This window comes from Sylvia atricapilla, chromosome 22 (genome assembly GCF_009819655.1).
Source record: "Sylvia atricapilla isolate bSylAtr1 chromosome 22, bSylAtr1.pri, whole genome shotgun sequence".
NCBI lineage: Eukaryota > Metazoa > Chordata > Aves > Passeriformes > Sylviidae > Sylvia > Sylvia atricapilla.
In genome coordinates, this window is record NC_089161.1 from 3514443 (window position 1) to 3535220 (window position 20778).

Here is a 20778-nt window from a genome sequence, read left to right on the forward strand (position 1 = left end):
GCGCGGGGCCGCCCCGCCATGCCGCTGCTCCGCCTGTGCCTCTGCCTCTGCGCGGCCGCCGCCGCCGCCGCCTCCTCGTTCACCCTCCGCGGCGATCACCGCCTGGCGGGGCTGTTCCCGCTGCACAGCGCCAGGCGCCAGGACGATGCCAGCCTGCTCGTGCGCGGCTGCGAAGAGTGAGTGAGCGCCCGGGCTGCCCGTGCCCCCAGCGCTATCTGTCCTTCCTGACAATCGTTCTCATTCCACAGCGCTGCCTTCAAGAGCCACGGCTATTGCCTGTCCCAGGCTCTGCGCTTCGCTGTGCAAGAGATCAACAACTCCAGCACGCTGCTTCCCAATGTTACCCTGGGCTATGAAATCTACGACACCTGCTCTGAGCCTACCAACTTTCATGCCACGCTGTGTGCCCTTGCTCGTAAAGGCAGGCAGGATGTCCAGGTGCTCTCCAGTTTCCAACACTACGAGCCCCAGGCTGTGGCTGTCATCGGCCCTGACAGCACCCGGCTGGCCCTCACCACAGCCGCTGTTCTCAGTCTCTTTCTTGTACCAGAGGTAAGTGCAGCTCCTGTGGCTGATGAAAAACAGAGATCCCAAGGAGTGATAGTTTCAGGGAGGGTAGGCTCAGAGCTGAGGAGCCTGGCAGAGCTGGCAATGCAGCCCCTCTGTGTGTGCTGTCCCAGGATCCTTCCCAGGCAGTCAGTGGGCTGGCTTGTCATCCATCACAGCTTTCTCCTGCTTCAGCACAGGTATCACTGGGTCCACTGCCTACCCAGCTCCCAGTCTTCCCAGGACAGGCTGCCCATGCCATTAGCTCTCAGGTGTGCAGCTGCTTGGGCTAGCACATTCCCCTTTCCCCTGGCTCCCTTTGCAGATCAGCTATGAAGCCTCCACGGAGTCGCTGAGCCTGAAGCGGCTGTACCCCTCTTTCCTGCGCACCATCCCCAGCGACAGGCAGCAGGTGAAGGCCATCTTCTTGCTGCTGCAGCACTTCGGCTGGACCTGGGTGGTGTTACTGGGCAGTGACAACACCTACGGCAGGGCTGGCCTGGATGCCCTGCAAGAGCTGCTGACAGCAAGCAACGTGTGTGTGGCCTACCGAGGCACCATCCCTGCCAACTCGGATGCCAGCAACCCAGAGCTTCACAACATGGTCCGAATCCTCACAGATGTCAAGGTCAATGTCACTGTTGTGTTCTCCAACAGAGGAAGTGTTCTGCCGTTCTTCGAGGTGGTGGTCCAGAGGAACATCACAGACATGGTGTGGGTGGCCTCTGAAGACTGGTCGTTGGCTCAAATTATCTGGCAGATCCCTGGCATCCAGACCATCGGTTCAGTGTTTGGGATGGCAGTTGAAAAGCCAGAGTCCACGATGCTGGAACGCTTTGAAGCTTGGAAGATGTCAGAGGAAGGCGCTGGGGCTGAGTGTGCCAGCAGTGCAGAGGCAGGCGGGGAATCTGTGGAGAACACGCGGCTGGACTGCACGCAGTGCTGCACTGGCTGCCGTGCCCTCGCCACTGTCCCTGACCTGTACGATGCTCAAGGCTCCTTCAACGTGTACTCAGCCGTGTATGCCGTGGCCCATGGCCTCCATGACCTCCTGGGCTGTGCCTCAGGCGCCTGCAGCAAAGGCACTGTCTATCCCTGGCAGGTAAGAGCAACCCTGTGGAAGAAGATCCATGAGGATCCCTTCCTACAGAAAAGGATTTTTCCATTGTGCCTAAAGGTTTCCTGTCTTTCCCAAAGGCTCAAATCCCAGGTGAAGACCTCTGTGGGCTTCAGCTGCCTCTCACAATCAGAGCAGCCAAGACCTAGACCTAGACTCCATCCTAGGTCACTTGTTCCTCTATCACCAGCCCCTCACTGGATGGGATTCCCTGCAGACGCTGGGGGGTGGGAAACCAGCTAAAGGACAGAGGAAGTGTCCTCCAGGACATCTCCCTCCCAATGGCTGGAGTCATGCCATTGGAAGGGCTCTTCTCTTACTCTTCTGTTTTACAGCTCCTAGAGAAGATTAGGCAAGTAAACTTCACCCTGTTGGGGAGCCGAATCTCTTTTGATGCCAACGGGGACATTCATAAAGGCTATGACATTGTCATGTGGAAGTGGAGGGGTCCAAACTGGGCTTCTGATGTGATAGGAACCTTCCGTGTGAACCCTGACAGGCTGAGCATCGACACAGACAAAGTCCTGTGGCACACAGAAGATGGCCAGGTACCATTCTGCACCCAGGTCTTATTTATTGCTCACTTCTGAGCTGACTGCATCCCAATACCACCAGGTCTGGGGTGTTTCCTCACAGCAGGGCATAACTGGGGGTAGAGGCAGTGTGAGGGGGTGCCCACACGGAGTGCTGCTGAGCCTGAACTGTTCTGCTGCCTGCCAACCTGACCCTGTCTGTGCTCCCGGCAGGCTCCCAGCTCGGTGTGCTCAGAGGCCTGTAAGCCAGGGGAGATGCGGCTGCAGCAGAGCCGCCACAAATGCTGCTTCAGCTGTGTGGCCTGTCCAGCGGGAACTTTCCTGAACAGATCGGGTCAGTACACCCCAGGGTCTGCTCCTGCCCCTTCCTCCTCTCCTGCCCACATCCTACCTCCTGCTCCTGTGACAGCCTCTCACCTCCTGTGGTCAGTAAAACCTCTGAGCTGGCCTGAAGGCGGTGGGTCTGGCTCCTGTTTGCTTACCAGTGGGTATGCAAAGCCCATGCCCTGTGCCTTCAGGGGAGTACTGCCCACAGGTGAGCCCACCTGGGCAAAGAGAGCCCCTTTGCCTGTGGCCAGGGAAAGGGGATGTCCGGCCCGGTAGCTGTTCCCTGCACCGCATCCTCTGCCAGGGAAATTCAATTTAGTGGTTGCCTTTGTGCCCCAGGTGGCACAGGGGACTTCCGTACTATGTGGTCACCAGCACCTGGCATATGGAAATGTCTCCTGCCTGGGACAGGCCCCAGTAGTCTCCTGCTTCAGAATCACCGGCCACAAAGACAAACCCCTTCCTGGCAGCTAGTCCCTCAACACCCTTGGCCTGTGGAAGTGGGCAGGGGCAGCTCTGGGGACAGGGGGAAGAGAAAGCCTCCCTATATGGTACTGTCCCATTCAACAGCAGCTGCTGGAGATCCTTCCCAGGTTACTGCTTGATGCACGGGCCCCTTCCCACCCACAGCCCCCATGGCCCTGAGCCTCACACAGTCAAGCCCCAGTCTCAGCCCAGCCCATGGATTTTGGGAGAGTCCACGGGGCAAATTTTAGGTGGGGGGGGGTCTTTTGGGCAAAGAGCCGCCTCTGCTGCCCCAGGCGTGGGAGTGCCCGAAGAAGGGGCAGGTGCAGTGGGTGAGCAGAGCCCAGGGAGCTGCGGGCCGGGCCCTGCGCTGTGGCAGAGCTCTTACCGGGTCCGAGGTGTGTGAGGTGTCCATGTCCTCCACAGACCCCTTTGACTGCCAGGCGTGTGGCTTGGGCGAGTGGGCCCCAGCAGGGAGCGAGGTCTGCTTCAACCGCACCATCGAGTTCCTGTCCTGGTCCGAGCCCCTCTCCTGGGCGCTGCTGGCCATGGCCGTTCTTCTCATGCTGCTCATAGTGGCGCTGACTGTCCTCTTTGCCCTCAACGCCACGACACCCGTGGTCAAGTCTGCGGGCGGGAAGACGTGTTTCCTCATGCTGGGCTCCCTGGCCTGCACCTGCAGCAGCCTCTTCTGCTACTTCGGGGAGCCCTCGCGGGCGGCGTGCCTGCTGCGGGTGCCGCTCTGCACCATCAGCTTCACCGTGTTCCTCTCGTGCGTGGCGACCCGCTGCTTCCAGATCCTCTGCATCTTCAAGCTCAACGCGCGCTGCCCTGCGCTCTACGAGGCGTGGATGCGGCGCCAGGGCCCGGTGCTGTTCGTGGCCGTCAACATAGCGGCACAAGTGGCGCTGTGCGTGATCGCCGAGGCCGTCAGACCCTCGGTGCCGCGCCGGGAGTACGGAGCGCGGGACGAGTGGGTGGTGCTGGAGTGCGCCGAGAACGGCGCGGCCGACGCCGCCATCGCCTACACGGTGGTGCTCAGCGCCGGCTGCTTCGCGCTCAGCTACGCGGGCACGGACCTGCCCGCCGCCTACAACGAGGCCAAGAGCCTGACCGTGAGCCTGCTGCTACACCTGGCCTGCTCGGCCGCCGTGCTGTGCTCGCAGGGCGCGCTGCGCGGCCGGGCCGAGACGGCGGCGCGGGTGCTCAGCATGCTGGGCACGCTCACAGCGCTGCTGGGCGGCTACTTCGTGCCGCGGGCCTTCGTCATCCTGCTGCGGCCGCACCAAAACACGGCCGAATACTTCCAGATGGCCATCCAGGAGTACACGCGCCGCCTGGCCGCCGCCTGAGCCGCGGGGCTCGACCAGCACCGCGCCTCCCTCGCCGCGGGGCCCGGCCCCGGCCCGCCCCGGCCGCGCGCTCTCCGCCGTCACTGCCGGCGCCCGCTGACGTCACGTCCGGCGGCGGCGGATGCCGGCGGGCCCCGGTGCGCGGCCATGGCGGCGGCGGCGGCTCACAGCGTGCGGGTGCTGCGGGAGCTGAACCGGCAGCGCGCAGCCGGCCAGTTCTGCGACGCGACGCTCGGCGTGGGCGGCCGCGAGTTCCGCGCTCACTGGCCGGTGCTCGCCAGCTGCTCCCGCTTCTTCCGCGCTCGCGGCCCCGGCGGGCCCGTAGCGCTGCCCGACGGCCTCGCCGACACCTTCCAGCTGCTGCTCGACTTCTTCTACACAGGGCGCCTGGCGCTCACGGCGCACAACCGCGCTCGCCTGCTGGCGGCCGCCGAGCAGCTCGGCGTGCCCGACGCCGTGGCGCTGTGCCGCGCCTTCCGCCCGCGGCCCCGCCGCGCCGCCGCCGCCGCCGCCCGCCCGGAGCCCGCGGCGGCCCCGCAGCCCGGCGGGCAGGCGGTGCGTGAGGGGGGCGGGAGGGGGACGGCGGGGCCGGGGCCGGGCGGGGGCGGCGCGGTGACGCCGCTGTTCCCTCGCAGGGCTCCCCCTCAGCCCCGGAGGAGGCGGCGGTGGGTGGCGGCGGGCGGGGGGACGGCGACGCCGAGCTCCTTCCCGAGAAAAAAGTGCTGCGGAGCAAAAAGAGCCCTCCCGCTCCGGGGAAGGCGCCGGGGAGCAGAAAAGGTACAGCGGTGCCGGTCGAGTGCCCCACATGTCATAAAACCTTCCTCAGCAAATATTACCTTAAAGTGCACAACAGGTAAACGCTCCGGCTTCTCCTTCCCCTTGCGCGCGGGGGGACGCGCCGCCCTCACCGCTCGGCCCCTTCCCGGGGTGGGGGAAAAGGGCGGCCCGTTTCTGCCAGCTGGTCCCGACACCTCTCCATCCCCCGGGGTGGTAAAGGAGGGTCTCCTCTGCCCCTGGGGGTGCTCTGGCCTGGGGAGGGTTATATGTCAATGGAAGGCGTCCGGGAGCTGCAGTGACTGTGCTGAGCTGTGGCTCAGGAAGCCCATGTGAAGGGCCCCTCGGGGGCTGCACTAGCTGTAGGGGAGCAATGGCAAATCCTCACGGGCTTTGAGATTGCCCCGGGCTGGGGGGATGTTTCTTGGGTTGTGGGGGGCACATAGCTGGGCTCTGTGAGGAGCTCCAGGGTGGATCATCAAGAGCAGGGCATGGCCCTGAACTGAGAGCTCAGGCTTTGCTTCACTTGGGGAAGTATCTTGGCCCTGCAGAAATGGTGTTCTGTGGAGTGCAGTGGGCACTGACAGCTGTGCTGTTGTGGGGACACAAAAGTGGCATAAAAGCAGCGTTAGGGTAGCTGTGAATAGTAACACTGTGGAGCTGGGGGGAAGTACCCACCTCACCCTTACCTGTGACCCCCTGGGCCTGTCCATGCAGATGCTGTTGACAGGCAGTGATGGGATTCTGTATTTGCATCCCCCAAGGAAACACACTGGAGAGAAGCCATTTGAGTGTTCCAAGTGTGGCAAATGTTACTTTAGAAAAGAGAATCTCCTGGAACACGAAGCCAGGAACTGCATGAACCGATCGGAACAGGTACGCCCAGGAGCTGCCCTGCTGGGCTGGAGTGTGGCTGTTGTGTGGCAGGAGGGGAACTGGAGCTTTTTCCCAGTCCCAGCCCATGCTCAGTTCCAAACAGACTCCTGTCAGCACTGTGTGGCACGTGTTCCATGGCCGGGACCCCCACAGCCAGGGTCCCTGGGGCTGGGACTCACACCTGATCCACACAACACAGCCCTCACCTGTGTTCCAGCACACCAGGACTGTACAAGATTTGGCTCCTGTGGGTGTGGGCTGAATGCTGTAGCTGGGTGCCAGTGCCATTTGTTGGGCAGGGAGTTGAGCTGTGGGCTTCAGGTCAGGCTCTGGGTCCTGTGGAAGCCAACACCAGCCCTCTCACAGGTGTTCACATGCTCGACCTGCCCGGAGGTGTTCAAGCGGCGGATGGAGCTGCGGCTGCACATGGTGTCACACACCGGGGAGATGCCATACAAGGTCAGCAGGGCCTGCATCCAGCATCCCTAGGGCTGCCCCTCAGTGCTGCTGGACACTGGCACTGAGCAGGGGTGAGCCTTTCCCTTCTAGGGCAGCCCAGCCCATTGAGAGCTGAGTACACCTGTTCCTTCCTCTGGTCCATGATAGTCCACTCAGGGTTGTTCCCAATCTCTGAACCAAAATGTGATGCAGGGAGGCGCCACAGCCCAAGGCTTCCTGTGTCTGTACCAGGAATCTGTGTTCTACTGCCCTGCCAGTCCTCCCCTTGCCCTGAAACTACTCTTTGGGGGCAGCTGGAAGCTGACCCCATTCTCCTGTCTTGCAGTGCTCCTCCTGCTCACAGCAGTTCATGCAGAAGAAGGACCTGCAGAGCCACATGATAAAGCTGCACGGAGCACCCAAGCCCCACGCGGTAGTGGCTGGAGGTTTTGGGGAGGGTGTGATCCTGAGTGTGGACCTGGCCTAAGGAATGGCACAATATTATGTCTGGCTCTGTCAGTGAGGAGGTGGGGCACAGAGCTACTGGAAATGGGTTCTTTTGGGTACAGGAGCAGCCCACAGATCCAAGCACTGGCCAACACTTCATCTCTGTTGGGCTGTCCCATCTCACTGGGTGTCTCTGAGCTGGGAGTGCTGCTTTGGCTTCTGCAGGGAGGTCCCTGGAGCCGCTGGGGAAAGGCTGGGTTGTGAGTGTGTCTGGGGTGGATGTACCCCAATCCTAACTCCCTCCTCTCCTGTGGCCTTGCAGTGCTCAACCTGCTCCAAGTGCTTTCTGTCCCGGACAGAGCTGCGCCTGCACGAGGCCTTCAAGCACCGTGGAGAGAAGCTGTTTGTGTGTGAGGAGTGTGGGCACAGGGCCTCGAGCCGCAATGGACTCCAGATGCACATCAAGGCCAAGCACAGGTACAATGTGACCTGCGTCCTCTCTTATGTCACCCTGCCTCTCCTGGCTGCAGTCCCTGCCCCATAGGCCTGGGGAGTTGGCTGAAAGTCACCCTCTTGCCAGGGGTGCTGGGCTGAGACCCAAGGGGCCGAAGGTGGTGGAGGCAGAGGTGACAGTGACGTTTCCCTGCCCACAGGAACGAGCGGCCCTACGTGTGTGAGTTCTGCCACCACGCCTTCACGCAGAAAGCCAACCTCAACATGCACCTGCGCACGCACACTGGCGAGAAGCCCTTCCAGTGCCATCTCTGCGGCAAGACCTTCCGGACACAAGGTACCCCTGGCTGTGGCTGGTCATGCCAAGTGCTGGGCTTCAGCACCAGGACCTCCAGAAAGCAGCTTCCCCAGCAAAACTGTGCTCTTGTGAGTGCAGGCTGATACCAAGAAAAGCACATTCCTGTCACCTGCACTGCTCTCATGGCACAGAAGGGGAATGAGATGGTGTTTGCTCACGATCCTTAGCTGGAGCAGGCAGCTAACTGCTTGTGCTGCTCTTGCCTTCCTGGCCAGCCTGAGCCCAGCCTGACAGCCCCTGGGATGGGGTGCGTGGGCTGTGCTGCTGACCAGCCACTCTCCCTGTCTCCCCGTTAATGGCAGCGAGTCTGGACAAGCACAACAGGACGCACACCGGGGAGCGGCCGTTCAGCTGCGAGTTTTGTGAGCAGCGTTTCACGGAGAAGGGGCCGCTGCTGAGGCACGTCGCCAGCCGGCACCAGGAGGGGCGGCCCCACTTCTGCCACATCTGTGGGAAGACATTCAAAGGTAACGTGGTGGCTCCAGCTCTCATGGGGCTCTGCAGGAGCTACCTCCTTCTCGTGGGTGGGTTGGCATTGCTGTGAGTCTGTATGACATAGAGCTGCTGCCAACAGGCTCTCGTTTCCTTTCCCAGCGGTAGAACAGCTGCGCGTCCACGTTCGGCGGCACAAGGGAGTGAGGAAGTTTGAGTGCATAGAGTGTGGCTACAAATTCACACGGCAGGTGAGGCCTTCCCCAGCTCCGGGGCCCCCGTGCTGCACCGGGGAGCCAGCCCTCACTGGGTCTCTCCACATTCCCCTCCCTTTGCAGGCTCACTTGAGGCGCCACATGGAGATCCACGACCGAGTGGAGAACTACAACCCTCGACAGCGGAAGCTGCGGAACCTGATCATCGAGGATGAGAAGGAGGTGATGGTGGTGCTGCCGTCGCCACCAGAGCTGGAGGTGGGCTCAGCTGAGGTGATTGTGGAGTCACTGGCCTGTGGGCCACTGCCCGAGGAGGTCCCTGCACAGAAACTCTGCTCAAATGAGAACTTCTCCCCTGCGGATGTGATTGAGCAATCACTGATAATAACCACGACGATTCCTGAAGACTGTGAGACGTAGTGTGGGCACCTATCCCCTTCCACTGAAACACAGTAAAGTATTAAACTGAGCCATTTTCTGCCACACTTGTTGAGCTCCCTCCTGTCCTTTTCTGCTAATCTCCCATCCCATGCTGCAGGAAAAGGAGGTGTCACCATGACATTGTGATTGAGTGTCAAATGAAGAAATGTCTCAGAATGGTCACTCCAGTCAGTGTCCCTGCTTGTTGTGCAGTGGGATAGGACTGACCTCCCTGTGTCATACTGTGACTCACTTTCTGACACCAGAGGAGCTGGTGCTGCCCTCCCACCCTGACCATGATTAAAGCTCACCTTCCCCCACAGAGTGGCTCTGCCCATTCCTTAACTCCTCTATTTAACTTCTTTATTTTTTTAAGCTTTTGTCAGCTGCTCTTTCCCCCATTAAAGGCAGGGCGTGATCTGTGTCTGCTCAGCACTGGGATGACTGAGCTGTGAGTTCACTTGAAACACACTCCAGCAACCACAAAGTGCCTGTGCTCATGTGTGGGGACATACACTGTCCCAAATAATCCAATCCATGGTTGCTGGGAGAAAGAACCATGGCCTGAGTGGTGCCAGGGTGGGGAGAGATCTCTACGTGTACCCCCACACCCCAGAGTTGCAGGCGTGCTCTCTCCCCTTTCTTCTACTCACCAAGCAGGCAGAGAGGCTCCAGTTTAAGTGTATCTGGAATGGGAAAAATCTCGCCACAGGTCCCCTTCCCCTCCCAGAAAAGAGAATTGTGTAACAGGTTTTATTTAACTTGACTGCTGCAAGTAAATTTAAAAACAAACTATGAGAATAAAAATACATTATCTGCAAATGTAAAATGCCTTTGTTTCAAAGGATGGAGTTCAACTGTACTTGAGGATTCAACACAATGAATTCTACAAAAAATAAATACTGATCTGTAGCTGCTCAGCGGGTGGGACCGGGGGTCCAGCAGCGAGCACGGCCCTGTGCGCCGGGGTGTGTTATTTATAGCTCAGCAGAAATGCCTCAGGCTGTGGCGCCGTCGGGAATGGGCCATTGCTCCCAAAAAAGCAGCAGCTGCCCCGAATTGTGGGCCCCTGTGCCCCCCTACTTTGTCCACGGCTTTGACACCAAGGGGCAGCCGGGCCCTGTGTGTTCCCTGCTGGCACGTGGCAGTCTCAAGGCACTGTCAGTGTTCCAGGCTGGAGAACAGCCCGGATTCCCCGTGGCTGAGGGGCACAGCAGTGTCAGACAGCGTTGGGGCAAAACACGTTTCTGTAAAGCTGTGAAGACGCTGATGCTGTGGAAATGGGGCTTGGATGCTCCTTGTTCCAGGGGCAAGCCTGGAGGAGAGAGATCGAGTACATGGGGTTTCCATCTCTGAATTCAGTTTAAATGCAATCTTTACTACCTAAGATTTAAAGACCAAAAAACCAAATGCATCCAGCCACACCTTAGCTTCTGCCACACTTCAGGGTTCTCCTGAAGGTACAACACTTGCTCTTGGAGCCATGCTGCAGGTTTAGCAGTTAGCTGTTTCCAGAAACATTCCACAAGTAAACTGTACGCAGCTGCTCTTCAGTGAAGGTAGATAAACAGAGCCCACCTGGCCAGGGCACTTGGGCAAGTATAAAGGCAAATCTTACACAGGCCAAAATAAAACTACAAACCCCAAATAAAAATTAAAAAATCCTAAAATAACTACCTTTCAATCCCAACATGTGCACTGGAAGCCTGTCTCCCTCGGAGGCACAGAATACAGGAGGTGTCCAGACCACTGCCTTACCAGACAGACCCCTCCCAAGACAGAAACTGAAGGAAGGAGTTTGGTGGCAAAAGAAGCATTAGAGGGTGAAGGAGCTCCCAGTGAAAGGTGTCCGGTCACAAGCCATAAGCAGCGGTGCTGTGGTGTGGTTCATCCCGAGTGCTTTCCCCAGGGATCAGCTCTCGGGTCCCTGTGGGCAGCACAGCGCTGTCTCCCACCCTGAAGGGCCAAGGGAAGCAGTGGAGGCCTCGCTGCCTGCAGGCCCACAGCATCACATTCAACAGCCAGAGTTCTTGCTCTCTCTGTGATCAGTATGGTCTTGTTTCCAAGCACTGGTTTGCCTCAGCCTTTTCCCAAAGCAGCCCAGGTTCCGGGTGAGGGACTCTGTCAAGCCGCTCCCTGTGCTAAGGCAGCTCATTGAGGTTCTGGTTGTGAAGGTTTTGGTTCTGCCTGCTCAAGCTGATGGTGTTGTCCAGTGTGATGCTGTCGTCCTCCTGCGTGGTTTCTGGCATGAACTGCCGGAATATGCTGACGCTGCCGTGCCAGAAGATGGGCTCAGGGAGCTGGCCCACGACGCTCCACGTCCGTGTCTCGGGGTCGTAGGCTTCCAGCACATCTGAGAGCTCAAACGTGTTATCGTAGCCCCCTGAGACATAGAGCTTCCCGCCGAGCACAGCCACGCTCCCCCCAACATGAACCTGCAAGGTAACAACAAACACACACCACGATCAGGGGGTGTTTGCCTGATCCAGCAGCCCATCAAGGGGGTTGGTGGAATCTGGGAGCTGTTTCTTGGAGGGAGCTTCATGCCTGCCAGCTGCAGGTTAGGCTCTGAACCAGTGCTGCCCACAGATTTCACAAGCTGGGCTGCACACCCAGACATGCCACCACATCCAGGACAGTCTTCCCACTGACTCCAACACGCTTTTGCCAGCTCCACATGCAAGGGGTTCTGCTTCTAAAAAGCTCTTGGTTTTTCAAAGGTAAATGAAACTCATTTGTAACACTTAAGACATCCTAGAAGAGGGAAAACGTCCTACCTGAAGCATGGCAGGGATTTTATCCCATTCGTTCTTGGATGGATTGTAAACATCCACTTCAGCCGAGTCATCTCTGGGGAGGAGAACACAAAATTACTCTTCTGCATTCTAGAAACACTGCTTGAGTTCTTCATCAAAGCCAAATTTAGATGGGCAGGGGGAGAGAAGTGCTGGAAAGGCAGCATAATCCCCCAGGGCTTCTCTTACCCACCCTGCTCGGCAGACAGGAGGGCGACAGTGACAGGTGAGGGACGTCTGTGACTCAGAGACATGCACTGCTGACACAAGAATGCGTGGAGGACAAGGTCAGGGCAACTGGAGAGGAGCTCTCAGTCCTTCCAAGGCACAGATGGGATCAAGATGCTGCAAGGCAGTTCCAGGCGGGGCCATCAGCCAGACAAGGGCCTCCTCTCCCCACTCTGGGGCAACTGCAGAGAGCACCTGAGCCTCACTGCTCTGCTTTATTTATAGGTATAAAACTAGTCCCAGCATGAGGGATCATCAAGCAGAACCTTTAGCCTGAGCTATTAAACCAATTTGCTACTTTTACTTGCAGCCCACTCCTCTGCCCTCCAAAGATTATCCCACAGTTCTACACAGAGCAGCAGCCCACGTGCAGCATGTGAAATGAGGGAAGAACATCTAACCCCATCATCTCCTCACTGACTCTTGCAGATGCAAAGTGATCTGAAAATCATGAAGTGTCAATCATCAGAATTTTATAATAAGTAAGAGACAGGAAATTCTATAGAATCAGGTTATGACAAAGAGCTGAGCAGCTGCAACACCCTGACAGGATGGACTGAAACCAGCTGACCAGAACAGCCGCCAGCGAGACACTTGGCCAGACCCGAAGGGTTCAAATGAAAAGTCTTGGGCCAAAGTTGCTACTTTATGCAAAGCCAAGAGGAGATTAAAGAAAGAGAAGTGCCTGGGGGCCATCACAGAAGTCTCTGTTTGCTCAGAGTCAACACAGGGAGATGAAATACTCCAGCCCTAGCATGCCTTCCCGTTTATTTTTAATTAAGTGGATAACCGAAGTATTTGCGCCACCAGGACAGCTTCAGATGGGTAATTAAGTCCCAATTTGGAAAGGTACTTAAAAATAGTGACCAATCACTTCATCTTCAGCCCTCTTATCTCTGCTGAGACGGAAGACGTCCTCTCCCGCATTAGAGTTTAACGTTTTCTTGGAGCTTATGTGCTTATTTATAGCAACGAGGGGGGCTGAACCAGGAGAAGAAACTGAGAAGCCAATTTCCAAGCAGTGCTGCTGACTTCAGATGGATTTACACCTGCCTGTTCCCCAGCCCTGGGTTACACTCAGACATTTTCACAAGTTTATGGGCAGCTCTTTGAGGCCCACCAACACAAGGAAAGAGGTGCTACAGCCCTCCCTGTACCATCAGGGGAAGGCACTGCTGTGCTGTCCCAACCCAGGGCCCTCCCTCCACCACCTGCAAAATCCACCTTCTCAGGGAAGTTGTGGGCTCTTGTCATGGGGACAGGGAAGCGACTGCTCCCACTACTCACCGTATGAAGTACATGAGACCATTGAGCGTGACAGTCTTCGGGGCAAAGGACCAGGGGGGCAGGTGGCCGCAGTTGACAAGGGACCAGAGGTCACTGTCAGGGTCATAGCACTGCATCACCATGGATTCTTTGCCAGCCAGGGAGCCGATGGCAAAGAGTTTCCCACGGCACGAGGTGGTGGAGCAGTTGTCCATGGGATACAGCATGGGCTGCAGGGCCTCCCAGCTGTCCAGTGTGTGGTCATAGCGCTCTGTGCTGTCAGAGGCAACCACGTAGAGCAGCCCGTCCAGGACGGTGGAGCTGTGGTATTCCCTGGCTTTCAGCATGGGCGACACCTCTGTCCACTCGTTCACGCTGGAATTGTACCTCCAGACGCAGTCGTACAGCCTGGACCCGTCCGAGCCCCCTGTGGCACAGCATGACACATGTCAAGAGCCTGGCTCCACAAAGGGAAGGGCAGTGGAGGAGAGGGCTTGGCATGGCACATGTGCCACAAGGATTTCAAAGGAAGTTTTGCAATGTTTCATTCCCAGCAAGCCAGGGAGGATTTCTCCCATGTCATTCCTAGTCCGTATCCAGCTATGACTCAAAATGAGTCTTCCATGTTACACTACCTCTGTCCTGTAACACCCACTTCTCTCCCATTTTGCACCTCCCCCCCTGTTGCTGCCCAGAAGCTGCCAAGGCAGTGGTGCTGCTGTCAGCTTGGGAATCTCCCAGCCTTGCCTGCACTACACTGACACTGACCAGAATAACCCAAGATCCTCAGCAGCAGCCTGCACACAGCTCCCAGCAAGACTGACCTGCCTGGGATCACTCCAGGAAGCTCCCACAGGATGTAAGAACTTCCGTAAAAACACGCTGCATCCATGTGGTAGCCCATCATTTTTACAACCCTTCCTTAAAGCAGGGCCTTGTTTTCTGCTTGTGACTAGAGAACAGAGTTTTCTGTTCACCTTCATTAACACTTGCTCTTCAAAGCTCTGCCAATGTGTCCTGCACACCAAGGGCACGGTGTTCACAGCACTCAGTGTCCTGGGCCTCAGTTTGTTACAGCTGTCACAGAGATGTAGTTCAAAGGAGGCATCTGCATGCAGCTTAATAGCCAAATTTACATATTGGTGTCACCTTGACAGAAGTAATTGTAGCCCCAGAAAGGAGGCAGGATTTGTGCTGGGGAAGGTACTGTGACTCACAGGGGCTGCCAAAGGAACCTGGGGCTTTCTGACGGGCCTCTGCCTCAAGCATGTGCCTAGCTTGTGATTCAGGGGGTTCTGAACATGAACACCTTCTTCAAAGAAAGAAACTCAAAACCTTCTTACATCACCTCTGTCCTCAGTGACGGTTAAAAATTTCTGACTACAAGATCTGTGACTTCTGCCAGCATGCTCAACAGCATTAGTCATGACAAAATAGCTCCTGGACTGAGACCAGCTGCTAAATCCAGCACCGACTCCAGGAGTCTCCATGCCTGCTGGCAGGCTGCAGGCACCCAAGCCAAGACCCAAACTCTCTGCTACCCAGGAAAAGCCAAGTGTCACTGCTACAATCCACATATTTTAACCAGAACCCACCACCCTGGTGCTGCCCCTCATTCCCTGTAAACCTTACCAGTGACATAGATGTCATTGCCCAGTGCAGCGACACTGTAGCCCCCTCCCAGGTGCTCGGGGAACTCGGCCAGGTATCGCCAGTGGCCAGTGCGTGGGTTGTAGCAGTCGACGGTGACAAGCTCATCGCAGTCACGGTCACAGCCACCAACCAGGACAAGGATCTCGGCGAGGCCGGTGGAGGGCCGGGGCCGCATGCGGGCACAGGGCCCCCGGTCGTGGCGGTCGAGGCGGGCAGCCTGGAAGTCGCGGGCCTCACGTAGGAGGCGCAGGCAGGGAGGGCAGCGGGCCACCAGCGGCTCGCTCTCCACGTGGGCCAGCAGGTAGAAACGGCGCACAAAGGGCAGGCGGACGTGGGCCAGGAGCTGCGGCAGCAGCGGGGCGCGGGTGGCGGGGTCAGCGCGCACCCAGCGCAGCGCCAGCTGAAAGGCGGCCTCCTCCTTGGGGATGCAGAGCCCGTCGTCCCGCAGGTAGGAGAGCAGGCGTGGCAGCGGCAGCCGCTCCAGCTGGGCGCCCAGCTCACCCACATGCCGCAGCACGAAGCGGTGGGCGGCAGCCGCCAGCTCCGGGCAGGCGAAAGCCTCCGCGAAGTCCTGCATGTCCAGGGCGTTGGCGGGCTCCAGCTGCCGCGCCAGCCAGGCACCGCAGGCTTCCTTGACGGCGGGGAACTGCAGCAGGTCGGCGGCGCGCAGCAGGCGCTCGGCGATGTCGGGGCCCAGCCGCCCCACGCGGCCGGTGTAGGCGAAGTCGAGCAGCCTCCCCAGGCACTCGGGCTCGACGCCGTGCAGCCGCACACGCTCGGCCCGCGATTCGCGCAGGGCCCCGCCGAACATGGCGCGGAAGTATCCCGAGGCAGCGGCCAGAACGGCGCGGTGAGCCCCGAACTCTCGCCCGCCGGCCACCACCGTCACGTCCAGCAGGCTCCGCTCGGCCCGCAGCGCGCTCAGACCCCGCAGCAGCGACACCGCGTGTGCCGGTTCTCCCGCCGCCGCCGCCGCCGCGGTTGAGGCTGCCGCTGCTGTCCCGCCGGTGCCGGTCGCCATGCCGTGCCTGCGGAGAGCGCACCTGGGTCACACCCTGCGCGGAGCCGCTGGGACCGACCCCCGAGCTATTCCCGGGGCGGGAAAAGGAGGCGGCGGGCGGCTCGGGGAGCCCGTCCCGGCCGGGACCCCCCGAGCGGCCGTTGCGTAAGGCGGCGGCGCGAGTAGCGCGGCCCCGCTCGGCCGGTCACAGGGCCCCGCGGCTACCGCACCCGGCCCCGCGCCCTTGGCCCCGGGCTGGAGCTCACAAGGAGCCGCCCAGCGGTACCGGGGGAACGCAAGCCCGGTCCCGAGCACCGACAGCGCTGAGGGAGCTCCGCTCTGAGTCCGGCTCGAGTACCGCCGTTAGCGCGGGCGGAGGGTCCGGCTCGGGGCTGAGGGTCCGGCTCGCGGTAGACGCTTCGGCGCCCTGCCCGTCCTGCCCCCGCCACCAGCCAGGCCCCGCGGCGAGCCCAGGGCCGCTTCTTCCCGCCCGGGCGCACGGTCACCCGACAAGAGGCACTCCCGGAGCCCGCTCACCGGTCCGCTCTCCGCCGTGCTCCGCGCTCGGCTTCCCGCTCCGTTCACCGCTCCCGGCGCCGCCCCCGCCCCTCCGCCGCTCCCAGCGCGCCCCGCGCCCGGCACTGCGCACGCCCGGACTACGGCTCCCGGCGGCCCCGCGCGGGCGGCCGCCCCTTCGCCGCCTCCCGCCGGCACCGAGCGGCTCACGGTGTCGGCACTGCCCGGTGCCGCCGCCGCCGCCACGGCCCCTCCCGCGCCGGGACATGGACTCCGACTCCTGCGCTTCGCCGTTCGCCCCAGAGGTAAGCTGGAGTCTCGGGGGGAAAAAGGAAGGGAAGGGAGGAGCGGGCAGGGAACAGAAGGGTAGGGGGTGCGTCTCGCACCCCCCGGCCCGGCGAGCCCGGCCCGGTCCTGTCCGGCCGCCGGTGCCCGCTGCCCGTTCCCCGCCGCGGGGCGGGGGGCCGGGTCCGGGGCCATCTTGTGCCGCCGGGGCGAGGAATGGCGGCGGCGCCGCCCCGCCGCGCCCGCTGCGGGGGGGCTGCCTGGGGGCCCGGTACCGACACCGGGGGGCGATGGGGATGGGGGGGGGGCACTGCCCCGTTCCGCCGCTGCGGGGGCGGGGGGGCGCGGCGGGAGCGGCGGGAGCGGCGGCGCCGCCTCCCCCCGGCGGGCCCGGCCCCGCGGCCGCCGCTCACCGCCGCCCCCCGCAGGACTTCTCCCCCGGCTCCCGGCGCCACCGCACCGTGGAGGACTTCAATAAGTTCTGCACCTTCGTCTTGGCCTACGCCGGCTACATCCCGTACCCGCAGGAGGTGAGTTGCACCGGAGGGCGCTGGGGGCACCGGAGGGCACTGGGGGCACCGGGGGGGTACCGGGCTGGTCTGTCACACCGACCGCTCCAGCGGCCACGGCCCCGCGCCGGGCCTGAACAAAAGGGGAACCGCGGCGGCTTGGGGCTCTGGGGACGGGGCGGGTGGTGCCCGGCGTGGGCGGGGTGAAAAACGTCGGATCCGGCATCTCTCCTGCTGCTCCCCGGGAGCTCCGGCCGGAGAAACCCCGGGGTGGCGCGTAGGGAGAGCGGGAGTGGCAGCACCTCAAGGGACAGGGCTCAACATTCCCGGGGGACAGGGTTCAGCTTCCCCGGTAGAGGGTTCAGCACCCTGGGCACAAGGCTCAGCACCCCATGGAACAGTACCCGGGGGAAAGGGTTCAGCACCGCTGGGACAGGGCACAGTGCTTCAAGGCACAGCACCCCTGGGGACAGGGGACAGTACTCTAGGGGATAGGGCACAGCACCTCAGGAATGGGGCAGAGTGCCCTGGGGGACAGTGCCTTGTGCTGCATGCGAGTTTGCTGCAAGTCAAACTGTTACCTGCTTCCTAAACGTGTCCAGGAGACGTCGCTGAGGAACAGCCCCAGCCCTCCCAACAGCACTGGAGGCACGATTGACAGTGATAGCTGGGATCCCCGCTTCAATGACACCCCCTCCTCTGTCTCCCTGCCCACCAAGAACAGAAAGAACTTTAGTCAGCTTAAGCGAGCAAAACCGTACAGTTCCCTGTTCCAGCGGGCAAAGGCCAGCAACTTCCTGCCAGAGCGAAAGCAAATCGATAAGATCAGGAAGAAGAAAAAGCTGAAAAGGAGGGAAACAGAAGTGTCTGCAGAGGAGGACTATGAGGAGAAGCTGCTGGATCTGGAGGCAGAGGACTCTTACGCAGAGACACCGATGAGCCCCTCGTCGGAGGGTGACCCTCAGTCTGTGACTGAGCACTGCTCGGTGTGGGACTCTGACACCCCATCCAGTGTCTCCTTCCCTGCTGTGACGGCCGAGCAGACGGTGGAGATCCAGAGTGTGGGCAAACGAACGGTCATTCGGCAGGGCAAGCAGGTGGTCTTTCGGGATGAGGACGGCACTGGTGATGACGAGGACATCATGGTGGATTCAGGTAGGTGACCTGGCTGTCCAAGAGGATTAGCCAGGTGGAAGTTGTGGTGCTTTACTTGTACCCTGAGGATAAAGCCAAGGAGCACTGCCTGGGTGGAATTCAGGAGCAGTTGGGTTCTTGGGGGGAGGGAGGTGGGTTGGCTCTTCCTCCAATAAATTGAGTGAAAAGCTGCAACTTTATAGAAGCAGCTGCCTCTCAATTACGGCCTCCTGTGTACTGCTGAGAGTCTCTTCCCGTGCAAGAGAGACCTGGAAAAAGCAGCAAAGTGCCTGTCTTTGAAGCCCAGGTAGTTAATTTAGCATGAAAGGAGAGAAAATTCCTGGTGCGAGAGGCATCAGCCGCTAAAAACGAATCTTTGACATTTGTCTTTGCAGATGACGACTCATGGGACCTGGTCACTTGCTTCTGCATGAAGCCTTTCGCTGGGCGGCCGATGATCGAGTGCAACGAGTGCCACACCTGGATCCACCTCTCCTGCGCCAAAATCCGCAAGTCGAACGTCCCAGAGATCTACATCTGCCAGAAGTGCCGGGACTCCAAGTTTGACATTCGCCGTTCGAACCGCTCCCGGACGGGCTCACGCAGGCGCTTTCTGGACTAGGGGGAGAGGCACTGCTGGTGCTCTGCGTGGGTGGGCGAGCTGTGGGTGCCGGCCAGGAGGCCGGGGAGGGCTCCCCTGAACTGCTGCTGCTCAGGCAGGAGCGCTGCCCAGCCGGCCTGTGGCCCAGGAATGAGGAATCGCCGAGCCGCAGGCAGCCGGAGCTGGGAGCGGCCGACTGGGCAGAACTGTGGTGAGAGACTGTCTCGAGGGACAGATGAAGCTGAGCTCAGTGGAGTTTTGTCTGGTTACGATGACTGGGTGATGTACAATACCTTTGCCAAGTAGGTTTTCTCATCCCATTGAGAAACTGCGAATCTTCTCTGTGCTAGAAAACTCCTCCTCCTCCCAAAGAGGGAGGGGAGGAGGAGGGAGTCTGTGTGAAAGTCTGAAAAGTAAATGGCCCTGTGTTTTAAATTCAATGTGATATTATACCTGCCCATTTGTCCGTATAGATCAATCTTAGATATCCTAAGGATCTTAGATATCTAAGGATATCTTAATCTTAGATATCTAAGGATAGGAGTCAGCCTCAGTGCTAACGGCCTCTGTGTGATCTGCTGCTGCTTCCACGGGCCTGAGCATAGGCAAGTTCTGTCATTTGGCATCATCCAAGTGCAAAGAAGACTCAGGGCTCCCTCCTGTGCCAAGGGACAGCGCCCCGGCAGGAAGGAGCAGCCCTGTTCCTGGACAGGCAGCGTGGGGATCAAAGGCATCAGATTCCTTCCTAGAAAGTCTCTTCTTACAGTGATTTTTTTGTGATTTATTTGCATGATCAGCTCAAATGTGCGTATGGGGGGAAACTGCTCCATTTCCTGTCCCTTCATTAACCTTTATGGTGCTGTTTTAAGAAGATGACTCTCCCTTTTCTCAGCCCAGAATTCAAACATGGGCTGTAAAAGGGGCCAAAGGAAATGTAGAACCTGGCAGGTCTGGTTTGGAATTTGATCATGTCCATCCAGGTACGACAGCTGAGTTGATTTTTGCTTTTGCTGTTTGTTTTTTGAAACTGGACTGTAACCAAAAAGCCAGAATCTTTATTCTACTGGTAGCAATGACACAGATCAAAGTGAATCCAGGCAATGCAGTTACAGGATGAAGTGCAATGAGGTCTGGTGCGGAGTGGACAGGAGAGCACTGAGCCCTGGCCAGCACTGCAGACAGGACCTCCTGGGCCTTAGCCCACGGGAATTCCTTCAGGACCACGATGGGAAGTCACAGCTCATTCCCAAGGCCAGGGAGATGCTGGCACTTTCCCTCAGTGACCATACAGATCCACGTGGATCACACAAATCGGGTTGATGGTTGGAGGTGTTTCTGTGAAGTTATGCCTGAAGAACAGTGTGTGCTCTGTCCAGTAAGAGGCTCAGAGAAGCACTGGCTGGCACAGCGGCTGCAGCCAGACCAGCTGTGCCAGCAGGAACATGTCCCCAGGAGTTGTGCAGTCACACAGCATTGGAGCACTGCCTTGTCTGAGGACTGGCTTGCTGGGAGATGTGTCCTGGTGATGACTGAGGGCCTTGCTAGCACACAGGGTCAAGTGCCCTCCTTCAGACATCGGCCCCAGGGCTGCCAAAGGCTCAGGCAGCCCAGTACCACAGAGACCTGGGGCTCCACGGTATGGGGCAGGGTGACAGAAGTGCACAACATGCAACTCTTCTCTCCTGGTTCTTGATAAAAATCTCGTTCCACCAAGCTGTAACAGCTGACTGGGTTCAGAAAATCAGCTTCTGTGAAATCTCTCAACCATGTCTGTGCTGTGCTGCCTTCAGAAGCTATGTGGAACTACCAAGGAGTTTGCCAAAGACTCGCCCCAAACGGCTGCCTGACTGTCCTTTGCAGCCAGAAAAATAACCAAAGTTCTCCAGTGCTGCCATTTCCCCAGAAATGCTTTGGAAGATCCCAGCCACAACTGCACAAGAGTTGGACCTGGTTTGAAATTGGTCTCTCCTGTGTTTACAGCATGTCTGCAGTTCAACTGGACCTCCGTGGACTGTGTTCCTGAAGCTTTTATGGGAGA

General features: G+C 59.3%; 4 protein-coding genes across 6 annotated transcripts; 3 read left to right on the top strand and 1 right to left on the bottom strand.

Moving 5' to 3' along the window:
- The first annotated feature begins 18 nt into the window (after window positions 1-18).
- TAS1R1 (taste 1 receptor member 1) lies at window positions 19-4402 on the top strand. Its single transcript, XM_066334284.1, has 6 exons — window positions 19-176; window positions 249-552; window positions 872-1648; window positions 1999-2211; window positions 2410-2530; window positions 3415-4402. Exons 1-6 carry the CDS (start codon window positions 19-21, stop codon window positions 4338-4340), a joined length of 2499 nt encoding a protein of 832 aa, XP_066190381.1. The 3' UTR covers window positions 4341-4402.
- A 30-nt stretch (window positions 4403-4432) lies between these two features.
- Window positions 4433-9582, top strand: ZBTB48 (zinc finger and BTB domain containing 48). 2 transcript variants are annotated; one of them, XM_066334276.1, is made up of 10 exons: window positions 4434-4895; window positions 4976-5193; window positions 5879-5990; window positions 6357-6449; window positions 6775-6861; window positions 7198-7352; window positions 7529-7665; window positions 7989-8153; window positions 8281-8369; window positions 8457-9582. In XM_066334276.1, exons 1-10 carry the CDS (start codon window positions 4488-4490, stop codon window positions 8751-8753), a joined length of 1761 nt encoding a protein of 586 aa, XP_066190373.1. In that variant the 5' UTR covers window positions 4434-4487; the 3' UTR covers window positions 8754-9582. The 2 variants fall into 2 exon arrangements, with proteins under 2 accessions (XP_066190374.1, XP_066190373.1); XM_066334277.1 differs by lacking the exon at window positions 6357-6449 and having other exon boundaries at window positions 4433-4895.
- Window positions 9493-16300, bottom strand: KLHL21 (kelch like family member 21). Of its 2 annotated transcripts, none has more exons than XM_066334274.1 (5): window positions 16233-16300; window positions 14675-15723; window positions 13064-13469; window positions 11531-11603; window positions 9493-11188 (listed from the first exon to the last, which is right to left on the bottom strand). In XM_066334274.1, exons 2-5 carry the CDS (start codon window positions 15714-15716, stop codon window positions 10895-10897), a joined length of 1815 nt encoding a protein of 604 aa, XP_066190371.1. In that variant the 5' UTR covers window positions 15717-15723; window positions 16233-16300; the 3' UTR covers window positions 9493-10894. The 2 variants fall into 2 exon arrangements, with proteins under 2 accessions (XP_066190371.1, XP_066190372.1); XM_066334275.1 differs by having other exon boundaries at window positions 14675-15781; window positions 16233-16290.
- Window positions 16301-16365: 65 nt separating this feature from the next.
- PHF13 (PHD finger protein 13) lies at window positions 16366-19180 on the top strand. Its single transcript, XM_066334282.1, has 4 exons — window positions 16366-16516; window positions 16925-17026; window positions 17608-18160; window positions 18535-19180. Exons 1-4 carry the CDS (start codon window positions 16478-16480, stop codon window positions 18759-18761), a joined length of 921 nt encoding a protein of 306 aa, XP_066190379.1. The 5' UTR covers window positions 16366-16477; the 3' UTR covers window positions 18762-19180.
- The last annotated feature ends 1598 nt before the right edge of the window (window positions 19181-20778 follow it).

Excerpts from the sequence above, each read along its gene's own strand:
- TAS1R1 (XM_066334284.1), top strand. The coding sequence starts at position 19 with ATGCCGCTGCTCCGCCTGTGCCTCTGCCTCTGCGCGGCCGCCGCCGCC. Across the intron at positions 177-248 it reads CTCGTGCGCGGCTGCGAAGA|CGCTGCCTTCAAGAGCCACG; the intron begins GTGAGTGAGCGC and ends CTCATTCCACAG. Across the intron at positions 2,531-3,414 it reads AACTTTCCTGAACAGATCGG|ACCCCTTTGACTGCCAGGCG; the intron begins GTCAGTACACCC and ends TGTCCTCCACAG.
- ZBTB48 (XM_066334276.1), top strand. The coding sequence starts at position 4,488 with ATGGCGGCGGCGGCGGCTCACAGCGTGCGGGTGCTGCGGGAGCTGAAC. Across the intron at positions 5,194-5,878 it reads TACCTTAAAGTGCACAACAG|GAAACACACTGGAGAGAAGC; the intron begins GTAAACGCTCCG and ends GCATCCCCCAAG. Across the intron at positions 8,370-8,456 it reads GCTACAAATTCACACGGCAG|GCTCACTTGAGGCGCCACAT; the intron begins GTGAGGCCTTCC and ends CTCCCTTTGCAG.
- KLHL21 (XM_066334274.1), bottom strand. The coding sequence starts at position 15,716 with ATGGCGACCGGCACCGGCGGGACAGCAGCGGCAGCCTCAACCGCGGCG. Across the intron at positions 13,470-14,674 it reads CAATGACATCTATGTCACTG|GGGGCTCGGACGGGTCCAGG; the intron begins GTAAGGTTTACA and ends GCTGTGCCACAG. Across the intron at positions 11,189-11,530 it reads AAATCCCTGCCATGCTTCAG|GTTCATGTTGGGGGGAGCGT; the intron begins GTAGGACGTTTT and ends GTTACCTTGCAG.
- PHF13 (XM_066334282.1), top strand. The coding sequence starts at position 16,478 with ATGGACTCCGACTCCTGCGCTTCGCCGTTCGCCCCAGAG. Across the intron at positions 16,517-16,924 it reads CTTCGCCGTTCGCCCCAGAG|GACTTCTCCCCCGGCTCCCG; the intron begins GTAAGCTGGAGT and ends CGCCCCCCGCAG. Across the intron at positions 18,161-18,534 it reads GGACATCATGGTGGATTCAG|ATGACGACTCATGGGACCTG; the intron begins GTAGGTGACCTG and ends TTGTCTTTGCAG.